Raw genomic sequence first — 19,137 nt, 5'->3', positions numbered from 1 at the left:
AGGGCTCAGCGCCACGTGAGTTATCAAAGCCTCCAGCTCATGAATCTCAGGAAGATTTCCAGGGGCTGCAAACACAGATAACATACATGCTAATTTGCTGCAAATGGCAAGAGGCAAAGTAACTTCCCCCTCAGTTCCTGTTGCCTCAAGAGATGCAGATTTGAAGCTTCCTTAGCAGGGGTCTGATATTCAATTATCTAAACCCAGGTGGTCATTTTACTGATCTCAAGGCCAAACTCCAGTGGGTCTTTAGCATTATCCTTGCATTTAGGAGGACATGGATCTAGAAGGGCTGAGATGGTGAGGGAGGGAATGAGTGAGAAATTTCCTATTCTTGATGGACCTTGTGCTGTTGTTGGCTCTGGACCTCCTGCTGGAAATCTGAAGGGAATGGTGGGAACCTGGGCTCCCGTTTGGCCCCATGTTTCATTTACAGCAAGTATTTAGGGACCTCTGAGAGTCACAGAGGTTTTATATGATCTACTCCTTAGCGTTTGTATCACTTCTCTTTTTCTGAAACCTTGCCAGCAAAAGCTTTTGCTGTGCTGCTGTTTGAGCCTCACAATGCTGGACTCTTACTCAAAGTTCTGAATCAATTCCCATGTACAGTGTGGAATATCCAGCTGCAGATTTACCAGACTAGAAAACAGATTTTCCCCTTTGTTTTTAGCTTCCCGTGGTGCAGTCCATAGCTCCTCTGAATGGCCCGAAGGCAGGAGGAACAAGAGTGACCATCAGAGGCAGCAGGCTGGACGTCGGCTCAGAGCTCCGTGTCCTCATCAACTCCTCCAAGCAGTGCATGGACCTCAGGTGGGAGCAGGGCTTGGGGCTGGCACTGGAGTAGTGATGAGAGCCAAAGCGTTAGGAAGGCTGGTATTGTCCCCCAGGAAGTCAGCAGAGTGAGGGTTTTGATGGGGGGCACCACTGCATGCTGGCATGGCATCCCCCTGCCTGCCCTTCCCCTCTGTGTGCAGGGGAATGGGCCCAGCAGCGGGTGCTGGGAGCTGCCCTTAGCAGGCCTAGGAGCAGCTGGTTAGCATGTCACTGAAAGCTCCTTGTCATCTGTGCTGCCAGCTGCCTGTCAGGGTGCTCAGGCCAGGCTGCAGCCTGCCGCTCCCTGCAGCTCACCCCTCCTGTCCCCACGCAGCCGCACGGACAGCAGCATCACCTGCACCATGCCCGCCGTGGAGCTCACCACGGCTGTGCCAGTCTGCGTGCAGTTCGAGAACAAGTCTTGTGCCAGCCACAACATCACTTTCAAGTATGAGAAGAACCCGGTTATATCAGACATCAACCCCAAAAAGAGCCAGATCAGGTGAGATCCTGCCCTAGCTGAGGCAGCCTGGAAAAGAGAAGGTCAGCTCCAGGTGGGAGAGGGTGGGAGAGGGTCCTGCCAGGAGAAAGGAGCTTCTCAGCCCTGGGCTGGACAGGTGTGGAGGGTGCCTCTTGGGGTGCTCCAGGCTAACCCCAGCACGGGAGAAAAGGAGGTCTCACACACCAGGACTGTCCATAGCTTGTTTTGATGCATTTAGGAGTGGAAAAATGTCAGCCTTGGTAAGGATGCTGTGCACACCTGGTGAGTGTTTTGGGGAGGCCCAGCTGGGGGCTCTATGAGACCCTGAGGATTTTTCTTGGCAGTAAAACTGCTGGAGGATAAGATGAGATTTGTAATTTTGGATCTCAACCTTCCCCGAGGTCACAGTATTTAATTTTTAAAGTGTGTTGCTTTTTGCTTCACATCTCTGTGGAGTTCTCAGACTTCTGTTCCTTTGGATACCATGGTGAAATACCACCCTCCTCACCTGTGGAGGCTGAAAAACCAGGGCTGACTAGGAAATCTGGGAGGGCAGCAGCTGTGCCGCGAGACATCACTGAAAACACGGCCAGGGGCGAGCAGGAGCAGGCTCTGGTGGTCTGACCCTCTTGGAACAAAGCTGCCTCTCTGTTCCCAAGCACAATGCCAAGGCTGCAAGCTCTGGGAATGTTAGGGCAGAGGCAGAGCCATGACTCAGCCAGCTTCCAACTGCTGAGTGGCGGGAGCAGTGTCTAAAAAGAGACAAGGGAAGAATGTCCTGCCTGCAGTCACAAAGGAAACCACTGGGGTCTTTCTCAGTCACCTTAATCTGCTTCCTTGGTACTTAGAGCCATTCCCAAATTTCAGAGAACGGGGATGGTAACTGCAGCCCCTCTCTTCAGCCTCTGGCGTGGCTCATGCTCTCTGACTGCTTCAGCATGTTGCTGGGCTATTGACCATGAGGTGCCAATAACTTGTGTAAAAATTTAGCTGGTTCTGATTTCTCTTACCATATTGATAAAATAATCCATATAACCAAAATCTAAACCAGTTCAAAATTGTGCACTAGTCCGCAGATGTGAGAGGCTAGTGAGAAACTTGGATCATAACTTCCCAGTGATACTCCAGGCTTCAGAGAACCGTGGGGCCTCGTGCCCAAAGTCACTGTGCCTGGAGCACTCTTCAGATAACAGGACTTGTGAGTCTTGCCTGCTCCCTGGCAAATACTCCAAACAAGTCAAATGTGATATGGGAAAGGTTGATCTAGGGTGCAGATGAGTGGTGATGGTTCTCCAGCTGTTGCTCTGCCTTGTGCACATTGGGGCTGCTCTTTATTCTTGTTAGTTGACTGCACAGTGGGAAGCTCATGTGTTGCATTCCCCCCAAGCATATTCAAATCACAGCAATTTTCACATTTTGATCTAAATCATAACTTCCTGGAAGATGCAGGAGGAGGGATGTTTCCCTCTCCAGGTCTCACAGTCCTGTGTGGGTTGCTGCAGGGCAGGGGCAGGGGCAAGGGCAGGGGATGTGTCCTGGCCATCACTTTACAGTTTCACTTACATGTCCAGTGGCCAGGATGCTGGTGCATACCCTGGCATGCAGAGGCTGCTCTTCTGGACAGTGGGAAGTAAGCTGACTGATGCTGGAAGAGGCTCCCCCCTTTCCACCAGAGCATCTACTCCTCCTTACTTCCTTTCTTCCATGATATTGTGGTAGCTGTGTAGGTAGCTTCCTACTTCTGCTGTAAGTAGCAAGAAGATTTTGGCTGTTGGGTCACATTTTCTGCTCAGGCAGCTTGGAAACATCTCTGAGAAAATGACAGGAGGAAGGTGCAGCCCTCACATCCCACTGCTGCACTGTCCTGTGCAGTCACCCTCTCTTTCTTCCCTTCTGAAAGCGGGGGCAGGATCATCACGCTGGAAGGAAGAGGCTTTGGGCTGGTGCAGAACGTGTCCATGGCTGTGCGCGGCATCGGCAGGGAGCACACGGTGGGTGTCTCAGCCAGCTGTGGCCCCCAGCTGTGGTGCAGCTGTGAAGGTGGGGCCCGGGCCGTGCTGCAGGGTGGGCTGGGAGCGCTCTGGTGCTGGGTTCTGACGTGCTCATGCTCCTGCTTTCAGCGCTGCAAGGTGCACACTGACACGGCCATCACCTGCCCCTCTCCAGCTGCCTCCAACGTCACTGTGGGGAGCAAGCCAGCCCCTGTGGATTTCTACCTCAACGGGCGCCTCTACACTGACGAGCGCTCGGCCCTGGATGAGGAGATGTACCCCGAGGAGGCCCTGCACATCAGCAAATTCAGCCTGGGCTACTACGCTGACCCCCAGTTCTCCACAGCCAAGAAGGAGAAGTGGATCAAGCACCATCCTGGCGAGCCCTTAACGCTGGTCATACATGTAAGAGGGTGGTGGTTCTCTCTGCTCCTCTCTGCGTGCTGCCGTCTCCACCCTGGGCAGCTCCTCAGTCCTCAGCACCAGCACAGGGACTGTCCACAGACTCAGGACAGAGAAGGGGTTGGATGAGAACTGGGGAGGCAGGAGCAGGTGATTTTGGCTCAGCCTGCAGCTTCTGCATCTCTCCACCCCAGGAAATGCAGCCTGGTGTGGGGATGCCTTCTGCGGCACGATGCCAGAGACCTGCCTGGGGAGGGTGCTGTAGCCAGGGGCTAAATGAAATACTGGACATGTGGGAAAGAGCTACAGTGCCCTGGCCTGAAACCAGGCAGGTGCTGCAGAAGGGCCTGACAATAGGTGTTTATTCCTGCAGAAACATATCATTCATTCTTCTCTTTTGGCTACTGAATTCAGCTTAGCTCACAAGGAGGTTGGGGTGCAGAAGCTGATTGGCCTGGACAATGAGCAACAGTAATTCAAAGGCCATTGTTTGCTGCAGGATATCCTAATGGTTTGCAACATGCTCCAGAAATGTGCTCCCCCTTTCTCAGGCTTTGCAGGCGCATCCCCTGGCTGTCCCCTCCGTTGTACATCCTTCCCCCCTCCCAGATGGGTGCTTACATCCTTATCTTCCATGCACAGCAGGCCCGATCAAAAGCAGATTTTTCCAGGTTCCATGAGGGGCTTGTTCATCCTATGCCCCATGCTGAGTGAAGAATGGGGAACAGGAAAATGGGGAACGGCCTGGTTTTGGCTTTCCTGTGGCGTGCTGGAAAAATGTCCTTGGTGAGGAAGAGTCTTCCCAGGTCTGCAAAACAGCAGGGAATATGGAAAGTAAAGCAGGAAGATCGATTGCCATTCTAACTGCTGTGCTGCAGCCTGACATCCTGATTTTTTTCCTGCCTTTAGAAAGAGCCTGACAGCCTGGGCCTGGAGAGCAATGAATACCAGGTGAAAATCGGCCTGATCTCGTGTGAGATCCAGATTGTTTCAGACAAAGTCATCCACTGCTCCATCAACGAGTCGCTGAGCTCCTCGGAGAGGCAGCTGCCGGTGACGGTGAGTGGGGGCTCTGCGGGCAGGGGGGCACCGTGCTCCTGCCCGCCCCAGCTCACCCTGCAGGAGCCTGCCCAGGGGAAGAGTGGCCACAGCAGGCCGTGCTGTGGCGGGGCAGCGGTCAGCAGGCTGCAGGGCCGGGCCAGGGGCTGCCCCGAGCTGTGTGGAGGGCTGCTCCAAGCCAGCACTGCCCGCTGAGCTCCGGCGCTGTGCCCGCGGAGGCTGCTCGGCTCTGAAAGGCACACGGAGGTCTCAGGCATGTGAGGTTTTGTCACTGCACCGACTCCCTGCTCCTCGTGAGATGTGTTTGGGGATTTCCTTGCAGCTTTAAGCCATCGGCTCTGCTCCCACCAGCAGGAGCACTATGAGTGGCCATGAGAGCCCAGCCTTGACCCAACTGGGTCCCTGACCAGGAGGGTGGGAGCAGCACTCAGGGCTTCCAAAGGCTGCTGCTTTCTCCCTGCAGAGTTCAGTGCACAGGGCTGCTGTTTCTCTTTATGTCTGCAAATGCCCACCCTTTGTCACTGTCCTCTTTTCCAGAGGGCTGGACTGAACTGCTGTGCTTGCCTCAGTTTCCCTCATGTCATACACAGCCCTGGCCACGCAGGGTGTGACCGTGGCTCTTTGTATCTGCAGAGAAAATGCCTCCACCTCCGTGGGAGACCCCCCTGCCCTCTCCCAGTCTGTGTGTTGGCAGGGGATGGATGGGAGCCTGGGGCATGGGCACGGAGGGCAAGGAGAGCTGGAGGCAACTGCAGAGCTCTGGAGCTGGGCTGCCCAGGAGAAGGGCACAGTGCACTACCAGTTCACTGACAGGATTGTCCAGTTTACTGCCAACAATCTGCGGTGTAAGAAATTCTGTTGTAAACTGGAAACATGGAAATGCAGAAGTAACAGAATTTCTTGAGTCATCTTAACAGGAATTTTAAACAGGGTAATTTAAAAAAATTTTTTTTTTTGGTAAGAACTGAGAAACAGGGGAATTCCTTTGTGGAAGAAAAGGAATTTTTGAGTTTGCTGGTCTTGGTGTGACATTAACCAACCACAGCAAGTCCCCAGGCAGCAGGAGAGTGATACTCAGCCCTAAATATCACAAGGGTGTTCAGAGTGCACCAGCAATGAAAGTGCAGCTAATTAATCTGCTTATATTCACTCTTGTGCACCCTTACTAAACCTACAGGCGTGGCTGGGGCCCTTGCCTGCCATTCCACGAGTGACCGCTGCTTTGTCACGTGAGAAATGGCTTTGGTGACACAGGGCAGGATCTGCAGGGGCCTTGCCTGGGTCACACTGAGTGTTGAGTAGAGCTGTCCAGCTACACTAGAGAGACTTGTCAAGACATTCAGGCTGATCTTTGTTTATGACCAAACAGTTTAGGCATTGAATTAAACAGCAGCCGAGGGATTTTTATTCTCCAAAAAATGCAAAAGGCTGAGCTGGTGAGGGAAAAAAGACTCAAAACACCTTAAGGAGCTGCCTCATTGCAGCATTTCAGAAGGAAAAAGTGGAGATCCTGAGGCTGGGCGTGTGGCTGTGAGGCTGCTGAGAAAACCTGCCCAGGTGCTCTTTCAGTGCTGTGGCTCCTGTCCCTGGCCATCACCATGGCTCTTGGACAATGTGCCAGGGTAGAGACCAAAGCTCTCAGTGCCTGGAGCCTTCCCCTGGCAGTAGCCATGCCCTCACCAATGCTCCCAGAGCTAGGGCTGGATTTCCCTCAGGATGGAGCTGTGTGTCTGGTGGTGGAGGTGGTGGGAAGATCCTGCTTGTGGGATGGCTTTGGTCCAGCTGAGAGCTGCTGGAATTTCACCCCAGTGGGCACCTTTCCCAGAGGTGTTCCATGACACGGGAAATCAAGATTAATTTTGATTAATCAAATGATTAATCAAATGATTAATCAAAGTCATAAGATTATTGGAGCTCTTCCCTTCCTAATCCAAGGTTTTTTTCTCAAGTTTCTTTCACTTCTTGTTCCTTGGGAGAAGTGAAACTCTTTTCCAGAAGCGAAAGCCTTGTGTGGTCATGAGTTTTCCTTATCAGATGATGCTGTGGAATCCTTTCATCCCAAGGGCCCAAAGAGCTGTTTGTAAACGGCACCCAATAACTTGCCAGCCTGTGATGTGTGCTGGCCTCTTCCCTTCTGGAGATCAGGAGACCCAAGGACTGAGCTCTAGGGGTTTGTGCTTGTTGTCACAAGAAGTACAGGCTGGGAGCAGAGCCAGCACCTTCTGACACCCCTTTCACTGCTTTAGCCACAAGATCATTACTCGTCTATGGTCTCATTTATTTTTATTCCCTTAGTTTATTTGTATTTCAAGGACTTTAAAGTTTCTTAACCCTACCTCTTCTGGGTGGCAGCCGTTCCGATTTTGGAGGAGAAAGGCAAGTGCAGCAGGGCTCCAAAGGCTCTTCAGAGCCATAAAGAAGCTGATGATTAAAGGAAGTGATTTTCTAGTAAGAGCAGCACAGGCAGCCTTGTACAGTGCCATGGGCTCTCTAGGAAAGGGCTGTCTCTTCTGGGGCAGGTGCAGTGGGGCCATGGGGCCTGCAGTTCTGCCACCAGAGCCCTGTTCTGGCGCTGGGATGGGCACCACTGCAGCATCACAGCCTGCTGGGTGTGGCCGTGGCATCCCCCAGAGCACAGGAAGGGAACTGGGTTCCCTGGAGGAGCACAGAGTGCCCTGGGTCTGGCAGTGAAAGGCACAGCCCGGCCTCCCTCCCTCCGAGCCTGGGAGGCTGTGCCAGCTCTCTCAGAGTCCTCAGGTGAAGGTCTGCTGAGTGCTGCCCTGTGTCCCTCCCTGCTCCCAGCCCTTTGGCAACCTGCTGCTCAGCTCCTGCTTTTCCTGCCTCCTTCTCCTTCCTCAGATCCAAGTTGGAAAGTTCAACTACACAATTGCCATGCTGCACCTTGGGGGAGGAGAAACCGCCATCATTGTCTCCATCGTTATCTGCAGCATCCTGCTGGTCCTCTCTGTTGTAGGTAAGGGAAAGAACAACGTGTTTCCAGGCTGTGGCAAGTTTTTCTCTCTACAGTGGAGGTGTGACCTCTGAGTGCTGCAGCTGTGCAGTACCTGAAGCTCGTCTGGGTGCAGCAGGTATGGCACACAGCTAGTGCCAGGACCACAGCTCCCTGAAGCACAGAGCTTTTCCTGGCTGAAACCACAGCTCAGCTCTATTACTTGAACCTGTGATATTTATAAACTTACCCTTTTCCCCGAATACTCAGTAGTTACTATAATACAAAAGAAAGAAGGAAGTGAGAAACTGATCTTGGTCACAGGCATGATTGTCCCACCATTCTAAAGGTGCTCTTAGGCCAAGATCCTGTCATCAGGAGCAAGCAGTGACAGGTGCCTGGCCGGCTAGGAAGAGCAGAGCCAGCATCCTTAGCTGCAAATCTGAAGCAGGCACATTAGTGTATGTACCTGGCTGGAAGCCGTGCTGCACACCTTTGTCCTTGAGCTAGGGTCCCTGCTTGTCACACGCCCAGAATGACTGCGCAGCAAGAAACCTGCCAGTTCACACAAATGAGGGCTTTAGAGTAAGGATTTAATTTATTTTTAACAAAGGCTGTAATGCACCCTATTTACTAGATGCATCACCCATCATTAGGAACATATTTCTGGAGGCATGGGAAGACTGTCAGATATGAACACTGTAATACAGGTGGTAAAGGTCCTCAATTCTGTATTCATTAATCAGCTGGAACACATTAATACGCAGTTAAGCTGAATACAGACAGCCCAGACCTAAATTGAAGGCGACAGTTACAGCACGATCATTAAATTCCAGCTGGTTCTACTTATTTACAGATAATCGACAACTGCCTGAGCAGATACCAGTCTGCTGGTAGGTGTGAAACCAACTCTGGATTTAGCTTTCTGCACTTGTGTCAGGGGGAACTGCTCTGATCCCAGCTGCAGCTGGTCCTAAGCCCGGGTCCAAAAGGCTTGTTCTCTCCCTCTTTTCCAGCTCTCTTTGTGTTCTGCACAAAGAGCCGCAGAGCTGAGCGCTACTGGCAGAAAACCCTGCTCCAGATGGAGGAGATGGAGTCGCAGATCCGCGAGGAAATCCGCAAAGGTAAGTCACTGCCTGGGTGCCGAGGAGCCACGACTAGGAGCGAGATGTCAGTTAGCAGGCTTGAAGCAATCCACCTTGTGCTGTGTAGAAGTTTATAGAACTATTTGTAGGAGAATTTCTGTGATTGCCTGTGGGTTTTGACAGGGTTAGGGAATGAGGCTCAGTGGCTGGAAGTGTGGCCCTGCCACTGTCCTGCTGCCTGGCTTGGGCAAGCCACTGATCTCCAGTGCCACCAGCTTCTCTGCCCTGGGGCTAATGGCCCTTGGCCGTGTCAGAGGGTTACTTGAAGGTCATGCTAACCTTCAGTGTGGTTTCCCCTGGGTGCAACAGAAACTGCAGCAGGCTCCTTGTAGAGCAATGGGAGAAGTGTTCCAGGTGTTGGCACCCACCACCCCACGGTCCATGATCCTGCCACATCGACAGACATCCTGTGCTGAGGGCACTGGGGCTCCTGGGGCAGAGAATGTTCTGTCAAGCTGGGGCAGGGTGTACAGTCTGATGGTTAAGCCCCAATGGGAATGTGCTGCTCAGAGCAAACGGCTTCAGCCCCGCGAGGGCACGGCGTGAGGGGGCAGAGATGGGACGTGCCCTGCTTTCCAGTGCCAGCCTCTCTCGCCTGGTGGAGGACTGGGCTCTCACCATCTGTGGGTCTCTTTGTATAAGGTTTTGCAGAGCTGCAGACAGACATGACAGACCTGACCAAGGAGCTCAACCGCAGCCAGGGGATCCCCTTCCTGGAGTACAAGCACTTTGTCACCAGGACATTCTTCCCCAAAGTAAGGAGGCAGCGCGTGTCACGGGCACCTCAGTGCTCCCACATATGTCCCACCCAGTTTAGGGCTCTGCTAAAGGGCTTTTACGGTGTCACAAAATCATTCCACTGTTATATATTTACTTGTCACATATTTCAACCTTAATTATCATCAAAAGTGGAGCCGCACCTCCTGGGGTGTCATACAAGATCGGGCTTGCTCGCACATGACAGAAGCTGGCGGCAGCTGTCCTAGGATTTGCTCTGGCTTGCCTGTTAGGGGCCATTGCACACCTCCTCTGAAAGAGCTCTCACACAAGCACAGTGCTGGGGTCTCCTCCCCAAGGGCTCCAGTGTCACCCCACTCCATTCAGCAGAGGCTGAAGGGTGAATTGGCAATCAGGAGAGGGGCTTTTTGTCCCATACAGGGTGCCCCCAAGCATTCCCAGCAGCTCGGCCAGTCCTCAGGAGTTCTTTGGATGCCGCTGTCTCTCCCTTCCTCCCTGCCCAAGGCTGTGTGCGTGGTGCTCCCAGTGAGATGTCCCTTGGGCACCCAGTCCCAGTCTGTCTGCCCGGGGTCCTGCAGCAGACGAGCTGGTGCCGCCGTTCTCGTCCCCGGCTGCTCGGCCCTGTGGCTGTGTGCCCTTCACTGCGGCTGTATTTCACCCCCGAGGCAGTTGTGTGTCAGTGCTGAGGACTGAGATGATGATTTATGACTGCAGAGTGTTTCATTAGTAGCTATTACTCAGGTTTTTCAGTTACCCAGTCTCCATATCTCTGCACACTAGAGGCTTTAAGATTCAGGCTGGTATATGAATGCTAGATATTTAAACATTTATCCCATCTGTTTTAAAAGTTACATATGTTGAAACACCCAGAACTCCTCTATTTTGATATAGTCTTCTGTAAAGCTTTCTCTTCTGGGAGTTTTCTAGCTGTCACATTACTCTATTTGCAGTCTCCCTGCCCTCACAGCCTTGTGTCTGAGCAGACGTCTGCCTCCCCCCATCCTTGTGGTGTTTGCTCATTCAGGCTCTTGCAAAGTGTTCCAAGGCTCCATAAGCCCCGTGCATGTCTTTGGGTGGCTTTAGTCCCAGTGACACGTCTCCCCATCTTATTCCCCTGAGTGCACAGCCCCCAGGTGCCCTCCCCTGACGCTGTGCTTGGTTCCAGTGTTCCTCTCTCTACGAGGAGTGCTACATCCTGCCATCCCAGCAGCTCAGCTCGCAGGTGGGCTCCCAGGTCCAGGAGACACATCCTCTCCTGGTGGGGGAGTGGAAGGTGAGTAACCCACTAACAAAACAAACTCTTTTGGCTGTGGCTAACCATTGACACAGACCAGCACTGCATCGGCTTTGGCTGGCTGAAGAAGGCAGATCTGTGAATCTGCTCTTGTGTGGAGGGGCGTTGGCCTGGGATCCTTCCTGGCTCTGTAACCCTGAGGCTGCACTAAGGTCTCCCTCTAGAGCTTCTGAAAGCTGACCAAACCCAGCCCTCTTCACCTCTCCTTGTACACCCACTAAGTTTTTGTTAGCCCTCAGCTGCATCTGCTCCATCTGTCTCATGGTGGGCAGCCCCAGACTGGCCACAGTGCTCCAGGTAGCCTCAGGTGTGCTGAACAGAAAGGAATGGCCACTGCCACCAACCCAGCTGGTGTTCCTTGCCAGCAAAGCTGCTGGCTGTGTCTGGTAGAGGGAAGAAGGGCTCTTCTACTTAGTATCTCTTTGCTCAGTAGGGGTGTCCCTGCCATCAGGAGGGATAAAATGTGGAGGAAAACAACAAGCAGAGTTTTCTTAGTCGGCCTTCTCAATTTTTCTTCAGATCCCTGAGAACTGCAGACCCAACATGGAAGAAGGAATTGCTCTGTTCTCCACCTTACTCAACAACAAGCACTTTCTCATCGTATTTGTCCATGCCCTCGAGCAACAGAAGGACTTTGCTGTCAGAGACAGGTACAAGCTTCAGAACCAAAGACTTGTCTGGGACTGTGTGTTTCAGTGGATGGTCGAGTCACACTTGCCTACACATTTCTGCTAGAGATGGGTGGCCATAAACCCTGAAGAGCACTCACTGATTTGGCTTACCAGTAAGAGTGTGCAAGCTGACCTGAGGTCCTGCAGCACTGAATGAGGGTTGAAATTTCTAACACCATTAAAAAGGCTCGTGAAAATTGTCTGAAAGACTGCCTTTGTGTGTTGAGTATTTTAGTCCCAGTGAGCACTTCAGTCTCATTGGATTGGGGCTTGAGTCCTGTATCATTCTGTGTTTCAGGTGTAACCTGGCCTCCCTGCTTACTATTGCATTGCATGGGAAACTGGAGTATTACACCAGCATCATGAAGGACCTCTTGGTGGATCTCATAGATGCTTCAGCTTCCAAAAACCCCAAGCTTATGCTGAGGAGGACAGAATCTGTGGTGGAGAAGATGCTCACCAACTGGATGTCCATCTGCATGTACAGCTATCTCAGAGTAAGAGAACCAGTCCCTGCTGTGGTGGGAGCAGGGTCCCCTCTGTGTGCAGCAGGGATGAGGGATGCGGGGGATAGCCTAGGACTGACACTTGCTAGCAGTGCCAGTCAGATGGTCACTAACACTTGGCAAACTGAATTATTCAGGTGTAGGAAAGCAACCTGAAGTTCAGTTGCTTCTCCACTGCTGCCCAGGATTTTGGTGAGCTTAGTCTTCATGGCAGGCCAGAGCACGGATCAACATTTTCCCTGTGCTTGAGAGGAGCCATAGGGGACTGAAAAATAAGCAGAGTGGCTGGAGGTTTTGGGGCCCCCGTGGTGGTGTGCTGTTTCTGTGACCAGCCGTGCTGACCAGTCAGTGTCTGCCTCGGGAGCCACGAGGCTCAGAAGGGCCGAGGGCACCGCGGCAGGGGCTGCTCTGTGCCGGTGCCCCCTCCGTTGGTGTGTGGGGCCTCTTAGGCAGAGGCATCCCCGTGGTTCTGCACAGATCTGAGCAGGAGAGGTGGGGTGTCTGTCCCAGAAGGCTGAGGTCTTCTCTCGGTAATGAGCAGGAAAATGTTTGGCATCTCAGAGCCATCAGCAGTCCATCTGCTCAGTGCTTTATCTCCAGCCTTTGCCAGTTCTGTTTGGAATTCCCCAGAAGAATTGAGCAATAACTTAATTGATTCCACAGCAGTTAATTGGAGGATACCCCATTATGCCCACGGGAAGAGCCTTGAAAAAGCCTTTGAAAAAATCTCTTTTCCCAAAGTGTTGTCTACATCCACAGAAGTGATTCTGTATTGTCTTCATACATATTGTGATGTCTTCTGATCCCAGATGATCACTTTTTGTCCTAAAGCCAGTGGTTTTGTAGTTCATAATCTTTCATTCAAGCCGACACAGTTAGCCAATCTAATAGTAGAACTGATAGTAGAAGAGTTAGAGGAGTGGATGAGGATGACTGTGCCAGTGTAGCCCAGCTATCCAGCCTGTAAGGATAGAAAAGTGGAAATTAGTAAAATTTTTTTAATCTTCCGATTTTGTGCCTGTAGTTAACCACTGGAGAAAAAAAAGTGCTGATTTTCCCTTTTGGGGAGGGGAGACCACATGTGAGGCATCTGATCCAGCTCCAGCTTGTGCTAAAAATGGACATTGTGCAAGAAGGCTTTCTCAGGGAAAAAAGAAAAAAGAGGAAAGTGGAGCCTTATCACATGGGCCTGAAGGCTTGAGCACATTACACGCCTCACTAATGGAGAGGAGCTGCACACTCAGCACTGGGTGGGAGCTGCCCATTCCCACAGGCTGGTCTGGGGTCGGGGGTCTGTGGCCATGCCCAGGGGGCTGTGGCCATGCCCAGGGGGTCTGTGGCCATGCCCAGGGGGTCTGTGGCCATGCCCAGGGGGTCTGTGGCCATGCCCAGGGGGTCTGTGGCCATGCCCAGGGGGGCTGTGGCCATGCCCAGGGGCTGTGGCCATGCCCAGGGGTCTGTGGCCATGCCCGGGGGTCTGTGGCCATGCCCAGGGGTCTGTGGCCATGCCCAGGGGGTCTGTGGCCATGCCCAGGGGGGCTGTGGCCATGCTCAGGTGGTCTGTGGCCATGCCCAGGGGGGCTGTGGCCATGCCCGGGGGTCTGTGGCCATGCCTGAAGGTCTGTGGCCATGCCCAGGGGGTCTGTGGCCATGCTCAGGGGGCTGTGGCCATGCCTGAAGGTCTGTGGCCATGCCCAGGGGGTCTGTGGCCATGCCCAGGGGGTCTGTGGCCATGCCCAGGGGGGCTGTGGCCATTCCCAGGGAGTCTGTGGCCATGCCCAGGGGGTCTGTGGCCATGCCCAGGGGGTCTGTGGCCATGCCCAGGGGGGCTGTGGCCATGCCCAGGGGGGCTGTGGCCATGCCCGGGGGGGCTGTGGCCATGCCCAGGGGTCTGTGGCCATGCTCAGGGGGTCTGTGGCCATGCCCAGGGGGCTGTGGCCATGCCCGGGGGTCTGTGGCCATTCCCAGGGAGTCTGTGGCCATGCCCAGGGGGTCTGTGGCCATGCCCAGGGGGGCTGTGGCCATGCCCAGGGGGGCTGTGGCCATGCCCAGAGGGCTGTGGCCATGCCCAGGGGGGCTGTGGCCATGCCCAGGGGGGCTGTGGCCATGCCCAGGGGGGCTGTGGCCATGCCCAGGGGGGCTGTGGCCATGCCCAGGGGGTCTGTGGCCATGCCCAGGGGGGCTGTGGCCATGCCCAGAGGGCTGTGGCCATGCCCAGGGCCAGGCAGTGTTGCTGTGAGCTGTGAGCTGTCTTCTCTCAGCCCGCAGAGGGAGGATGAGAACACGATGTGGTGGGACCAGGACTGTGAGGTCCTGTGAGGTGACTGGGTCCTTTGCAGAGCTGCTGGGCTGTGGCTGAATATCTATTTCCATCCACCTGCAGCAGGTTCTTGGCAGGGGCTAAGGCTACACACTGGGTTTGCAGTCCCCCCCAGGGCTCCCATGTCCAGCCTGCAGCCATGGCAGTGCAGAGCACTGCTGCAGCCTCTTTCCCATCTCTGAAAGCAAATGCACAATGAAGGTGAAGTTGATTTCCAGGAGACTCTGATATCTCACATGCTCTGCAGTGAGGGTGGGATCAGAGGTGACACTGAGCTGCTCCTGCAATATGAAAAGGGAAAATAATTGATCAGACAGGAGTGTCTGGAGAGAAAATTTGTCCGAGGTGACACAAAGCCAGCTGTGCAAAGGGACAGGAGCTTGATCCAGATCAGCAGAGCTGGCATCTTCCCCACCACACAAATGAGGATGGAGCTGCTGTGGTGTTACAGACAGCACCTCCTTCCACACGGCTGGTGTCGGCTCAGGGCTGTGATGTTAATGGCAGTGATGGCCAAAGGCCTCCCATGTGCCTTGTGTTCCTAAGGATCAAACTCTGCTGCCTTCGGAGAGGCATTTCTTGGTTAAAAAGAAGGCTTGCCTGCCTGCCTGTAGCTCTGCTCTGTCAGACATGTGATGATGGGCCTGGTTTTCATTCCTGAATTATCCCCATTAATCACAATGTCTATTTGAAACAGCTGCTGTGAAAGTCCCCGCCGTTGTGCAGTGGAAAAATTCCAAGTGCTTGTATTTTCCCTTGTAAGTCAACGCTACATGCTCTAAACATTTGTTTCACATTAATGCTCTGCCTAACAGCCCGTCCATTTGTGTTTTGGGGGAAAATGATTTGAAGGAGCTGTCTTCAGCTGGGAAAGAGCTGCTGGCCACAGGCATTCGTGGCCTGCACATGTGGAGGGCACCTGAAGGCGACCTGAAGGAGTTCTCTGGCAGGGGCTGGCTCAGTGTGTGAGGGGTTGGGATGAGCTGGCAGGGGCTTGCTGCGAGGCACGGGGGCTCAGAGGTGACTTGCAGCATTTGCACAGTCAGTGCAGAACTCTGTGGCTGCAGAACTGAATGAGAACCATAGATGAAATGGTCCACGTCTCTACTTTGTGCTACAATTTTGGTGGAAAAAGCTTTAAAAGAAAGCCTTCTTCATGAGCTACCATGGTACCATTGTGCCTGGCTCCTAACAGGGTTGGGGAGTTAAAGGAAAAGTAGGGTTCTGGAATTCAGCTTTATGTCTGGGTCCAAGCTTACCCCAGTTTTGCACGTGGGATGGAGGTTTGGTTCTTCACAGAATGCAAACAGATAATTGGCCCAAAATTAGCAGGCACTTGGGATAAGCAGCTGTTTTCTGTGCTGTTCCTGCCCTAGGCTCACCAAAACATTTTGGAAACGGCTGTAGTGTGTTCCTGGGAGGACATCTATAATAACTTGTCAGAGTTGTGTTAATAGGGCAGCAGCATGTGAATCCAGTCTGTGCTCTAAACCTTTTTGTTTTCCCAAGCATATAAAAATGAAGCCCTCCCACGCTCCGTGTGCGTGGAACAGTTCAAGTCCTGCCAGCCTGAACTGTGCTTTCCATTACTGCAGTTATTTCAGTGCCCTGGGTGGCTTTAAGGGCTCATAACAGTTCAGTCAAAAATGAAAATGAAGTCTCATTAAAATACATTCACAATAGGAGGAAAAAAAGGCCCCAGACTGTGTTTTTTTAAGTTTTTTTTTTGTCCTGAATCAGCACTGATCTCTTCTGGTTAAACTTCCTTTCTCCTAACCAGCCAAGTCCAAAGACAGTTTTGATTCCTTTCCAGATGAGTTTTCCGAACAATGCTGGAGGTTTCACAAGTTTGCCATTTTATCTCTAGTCCCTGCCTGCCAGCCCTTCTTTCCCCACTTTGAAATTCGCTGTCTGATTAGCACTTTTGCAGATTTCCATAACATCCCACAGTTCCTGAGCCTGAAAGCCAAAAAGCCAAACAGAAATAGCATCTCGGCAGTGGAGCGCTGTGTGCAGTGGAGCTGTGTCCCCTGTGGGCTGGCCTGGGCCAGTCCTGCCCCTGCACCCTGCAGTGGGCTGAGAGACCCCCAGCTCCTCTGCTTCCAGGGCAGCCTCATGTGAGCAGGAAGGGGCCCCAGGGTCAGACCCACGCAGCCCATGCTCATTTCAGCCCATAACAGCTCCCATATCAGTAGGACTCGCCCTTTTTTAATGTTTTTGGAGACTCTGCAGTCTCCCTGTGGCTGGAGCTGCCCATGGCAGGGATGGGAAGGCTCCAGAGCCCAGCTCTGAGTTTAGCCTCAGGTTTGTCCCTGCTCACATGGGACACAAACAGGGTTCCTGTTGGTAGCATGGCCAGTGTCAGAGACTGATGACCCCATGTGCAGGGCCAGCCAGTGGTGTCTTGCAATTTGCAGTATGAGGGCAGTGGTGCTGCAGCCCGAGGAGGTCTCCATGTCAATGTTGTCCCCTTGTTATATCTTGCTTCTGCCTTTCTCTCTCTTTGTGTCATCTGCACATTCTTCACTCCTTGCAATCCTCAGCTTCTCCACTTCCTGACTGCCCACCTTCTCTGCAATCTGAAAGCCATGCCTTCCTGCACTCCAGCACCCGCAGCCCTGCTCTGAGCCCACTTTGTGCTGCCCGCTCACAGGAGCATTGCAGGAATCATTAGACCCCTGCAGCAGGGAGCTTCCCAGTGTTCATGAAGTTACCCTTGACAAGGAAGTGAGTGCCCTGCTGGCACAGGCAGCGTGTGCCCACTGACAGCCCTGCTGTATCACCCTATCATCAACCGCACCAAATGCAGCGCATCCAAATTGACATCGAACTAATTGCTTCAGCAATTAGCAATTTTATAGGGCAATTAGAATAAAAGAATCACCAAGTTTTAATTAAGAAGCAGATTGAACAGGATTTAGCAGTTCCTAGCTGAGAAATATCAAAACCGTGGGGTATCTGTTGTCTTGAGCAGGCTCTCAGATGGCAGGCCTGTGTGTGCAGGGGGGAGGCTCAGAACACATAAATGTGCAGAATTTGCACTTGCCTCTTTGGAAGGAAATTGAATGTGAACATTAGGGAGAATGGGATGTACTCTAACACTGAAGAGTTCCTTAAGAAAATAGCTTATGTTTTCCTTGCACATCAGTGCAGCAGGCAGAAGTGGCTCAGAAATTTGGCATTAAACTGCATAGCTGAATTACATCAGAAATAGATCCTCCCTGTTACATTTTTCGTTCTTGCTGCAGGAGTGCCACAGTTCACCTCTCTCCCATGAACTTAGGTTTGATGAATGTAAGGAGTTAAATGGTGTGTTTGCTTGCTGTCACATGGGAGCAGCTTGTTGACCTTGATCCTCTGTTTTGCTGTGATGAGGGCTCTGCTGTGGTATGAGAAGTATGAACACTGGTTCCCAGAGCCACAGGCCCAGTCTGTGGGCTCACTCCATGGAGTTCAGTTCAAACCAGGCTGTGCAATGAGGGGTTTGCCTGACATGCTCATGAGAAAGCTGGATGCCCAAACATTACTGTTCTTGGATTTTTGTGCACACCAGCCCTATCTTGTCCTGCTGAGTGCAGCATGTTGTACAGTCTGCACCCTGTCAGATTGCAGGAAGCATCTCTGTAGCACAGTATGCTAGATTCTCCCTGCTCCTATGTAATTCACATGTAAATTAATGCACATTTGCATTTTGCTGAGTATCATGTGTGCAGGTCCCTGCTCAGCACAGCCATGCATATGCCCCTGCCTTCTGAGCAGCACCCCAGCTCTGCCCCTGAGACAGCACAGGCTGGCTCAGCCCCCGGTGGCATTCCACAGCTCCAGTGCTTGCTGCAGACCTGGGACGGGGTATGTTGCTGCTGACAGCTACAGCATCCCCAAAAACGGCCTGCGGCTGTTGTTGCTGTTGTGTCCTCTTCCCCATCTGCGCTGTCATGTTGCCACAAGTCTGAAAACTTCTGAGCAGCCTCAGAGAGAGGCAAGTGGGAGTTGGGAGGCAGTGGCCCCCACCAGGTGTTTGCAGCACCTGGGGTGGACTAGTCCTGCTCCCTGGTGTGCAGAGGCACCTTCACTGTCCACACAGAGCCTGTCCCTGCCGTGCTGCTGATGGACCTGTCACGACCAGGTCTGGTTTGCTGACTTGGTCTTCTTTCCTTTCCCCAGGAGACAGTTGGAGAGCCCTTCTTCCTGCTGATCTGTGCCATCAAACAGCAGATTAACAAGGGTTCCATCGATGCCATTACAGGGAAGGCCAGGTACACCCTCAACGAGGAGTGGCTGCTGAGGGAGAACATAGAGGCAAAGCCGAGGGTGAGTAGCCATGTGCTGGGGCTTCCCCAGAGCTGGGGTGACAGGGAGATGCCATGCTCACAGCCTTTGGGTCTGCACAGCTGGTGAGAGGAGGACACACCCAGACAAAAAGAGGAGAGGGTTTCTTATAGAAAGAGTTGCTCTCCTGGCTCTGCAGCTTTGGGCTGCAACTGAGGCAGTAGCTGTGCTTCCCTGGTCTCTGAGTGGGTCTGTGGCAGCCTGTAGGCCCTCACAGCTGCCTGTCCCGCTGTCCAGGAGCTCTCAAGGGCTCCATGCACTGCAGCAGATCCATCCTGCAGCAAGCTTAGAGCTGGTTTAAGCAGTGGAGCTTGGCCCGTTGCATCACTCAGAGGCTGAGCAATGAGCTTTGGTGCTCCTGTTAATCACCAGTTGGAGCCAAGGAGCTGAGGACACAGCTGGTAATGGGGGCTGACCCTTCCTCCTGCCTCGTGGTGG

The 19,137-nt window shown here is 53.0% G+C and overlaps 1 protein-coding gene across 2 annotated transcripts in view; it reads left to right on the top strand.

Annotated features, from left to right (window-relative positions):
• PLXND1 (plexin D1) overlaps nucleotides 1-19,137 on the top strand; it is a 68,473-nt gene that overhangs the window by 36,701 nt on the left and 12,635 nt on the right. For both annotated transcript variants that reach the window (XM_059856898.1, XM_059856897.1), the window contains exons 15-26: nucleotides 671-810; nucleotides 1,148-1,315; nucleotides 3,195-3,285; nucleotides 3,415-3,690; nucleotides 4,597-4,746; nucleotides 7,606-7,720; nucleotides 8,713-8,820; nucleotides 9,484-9,596; nucleotides 10,745-10,852; nucleotides 11,393-11,523; nucleotides 11,843-12,041; nucleotides 18,535-18,681. In XM_059856898.1, coding sequence (XP_059712881.1) covers nucleotides 671-810; nucleotides 1,148-1,315; nucleotides 3,195-3,285; nucleotides 3,415-3,690; nucleotides 4,597-4,746; nucleotides 7,606-7,720; nucleotides 8,713-8,820; nucleotides 9,484-9,596; nucleotides 10,745-10,852; nucleotides 11,393-11,523; nucleotides 11,843-12,041; nucleotides 18,535-18,681 — 1,746 coding nt within the window. The remainder of the gene's footprint in view (nucleotides 1-670; nucleotides 811-1,147; nucleotides 1,316-3,194; nucleotides 3,286-3,414; nucleotides 3,691-4,596; nucleotides 4,747-7,605; nucleotides 7,721-8,712; nucleotides 8,821-9,483; nucleotides 9,597-10,744; nucleotides 10,853-11,392; nucleotides 11,524-11,842; nucleotides 12,042-18,534; nucleotides 18,682-19,137) is intronic.

Source organism: Haemorhous mexicanus, chromosome 11, assembly GCF_027477595.1.
Source record: "Haemorhous mexicanus isolate bHaeMex1 chromosome 11, bHaeMex1.pri, whole genome shotgun sequence".
Classification (NCBI taxonomy): Eukaryota; Metazoa; Chordata; class Aves; order Passeriformes; family Fringillidae; genus Haemorhous; species Haemorhous mexicanus.
Note: the sequence above shows the minus strand (reverse complement) of the source record. Positions and strands in the feature narration are given on the sequence as shown.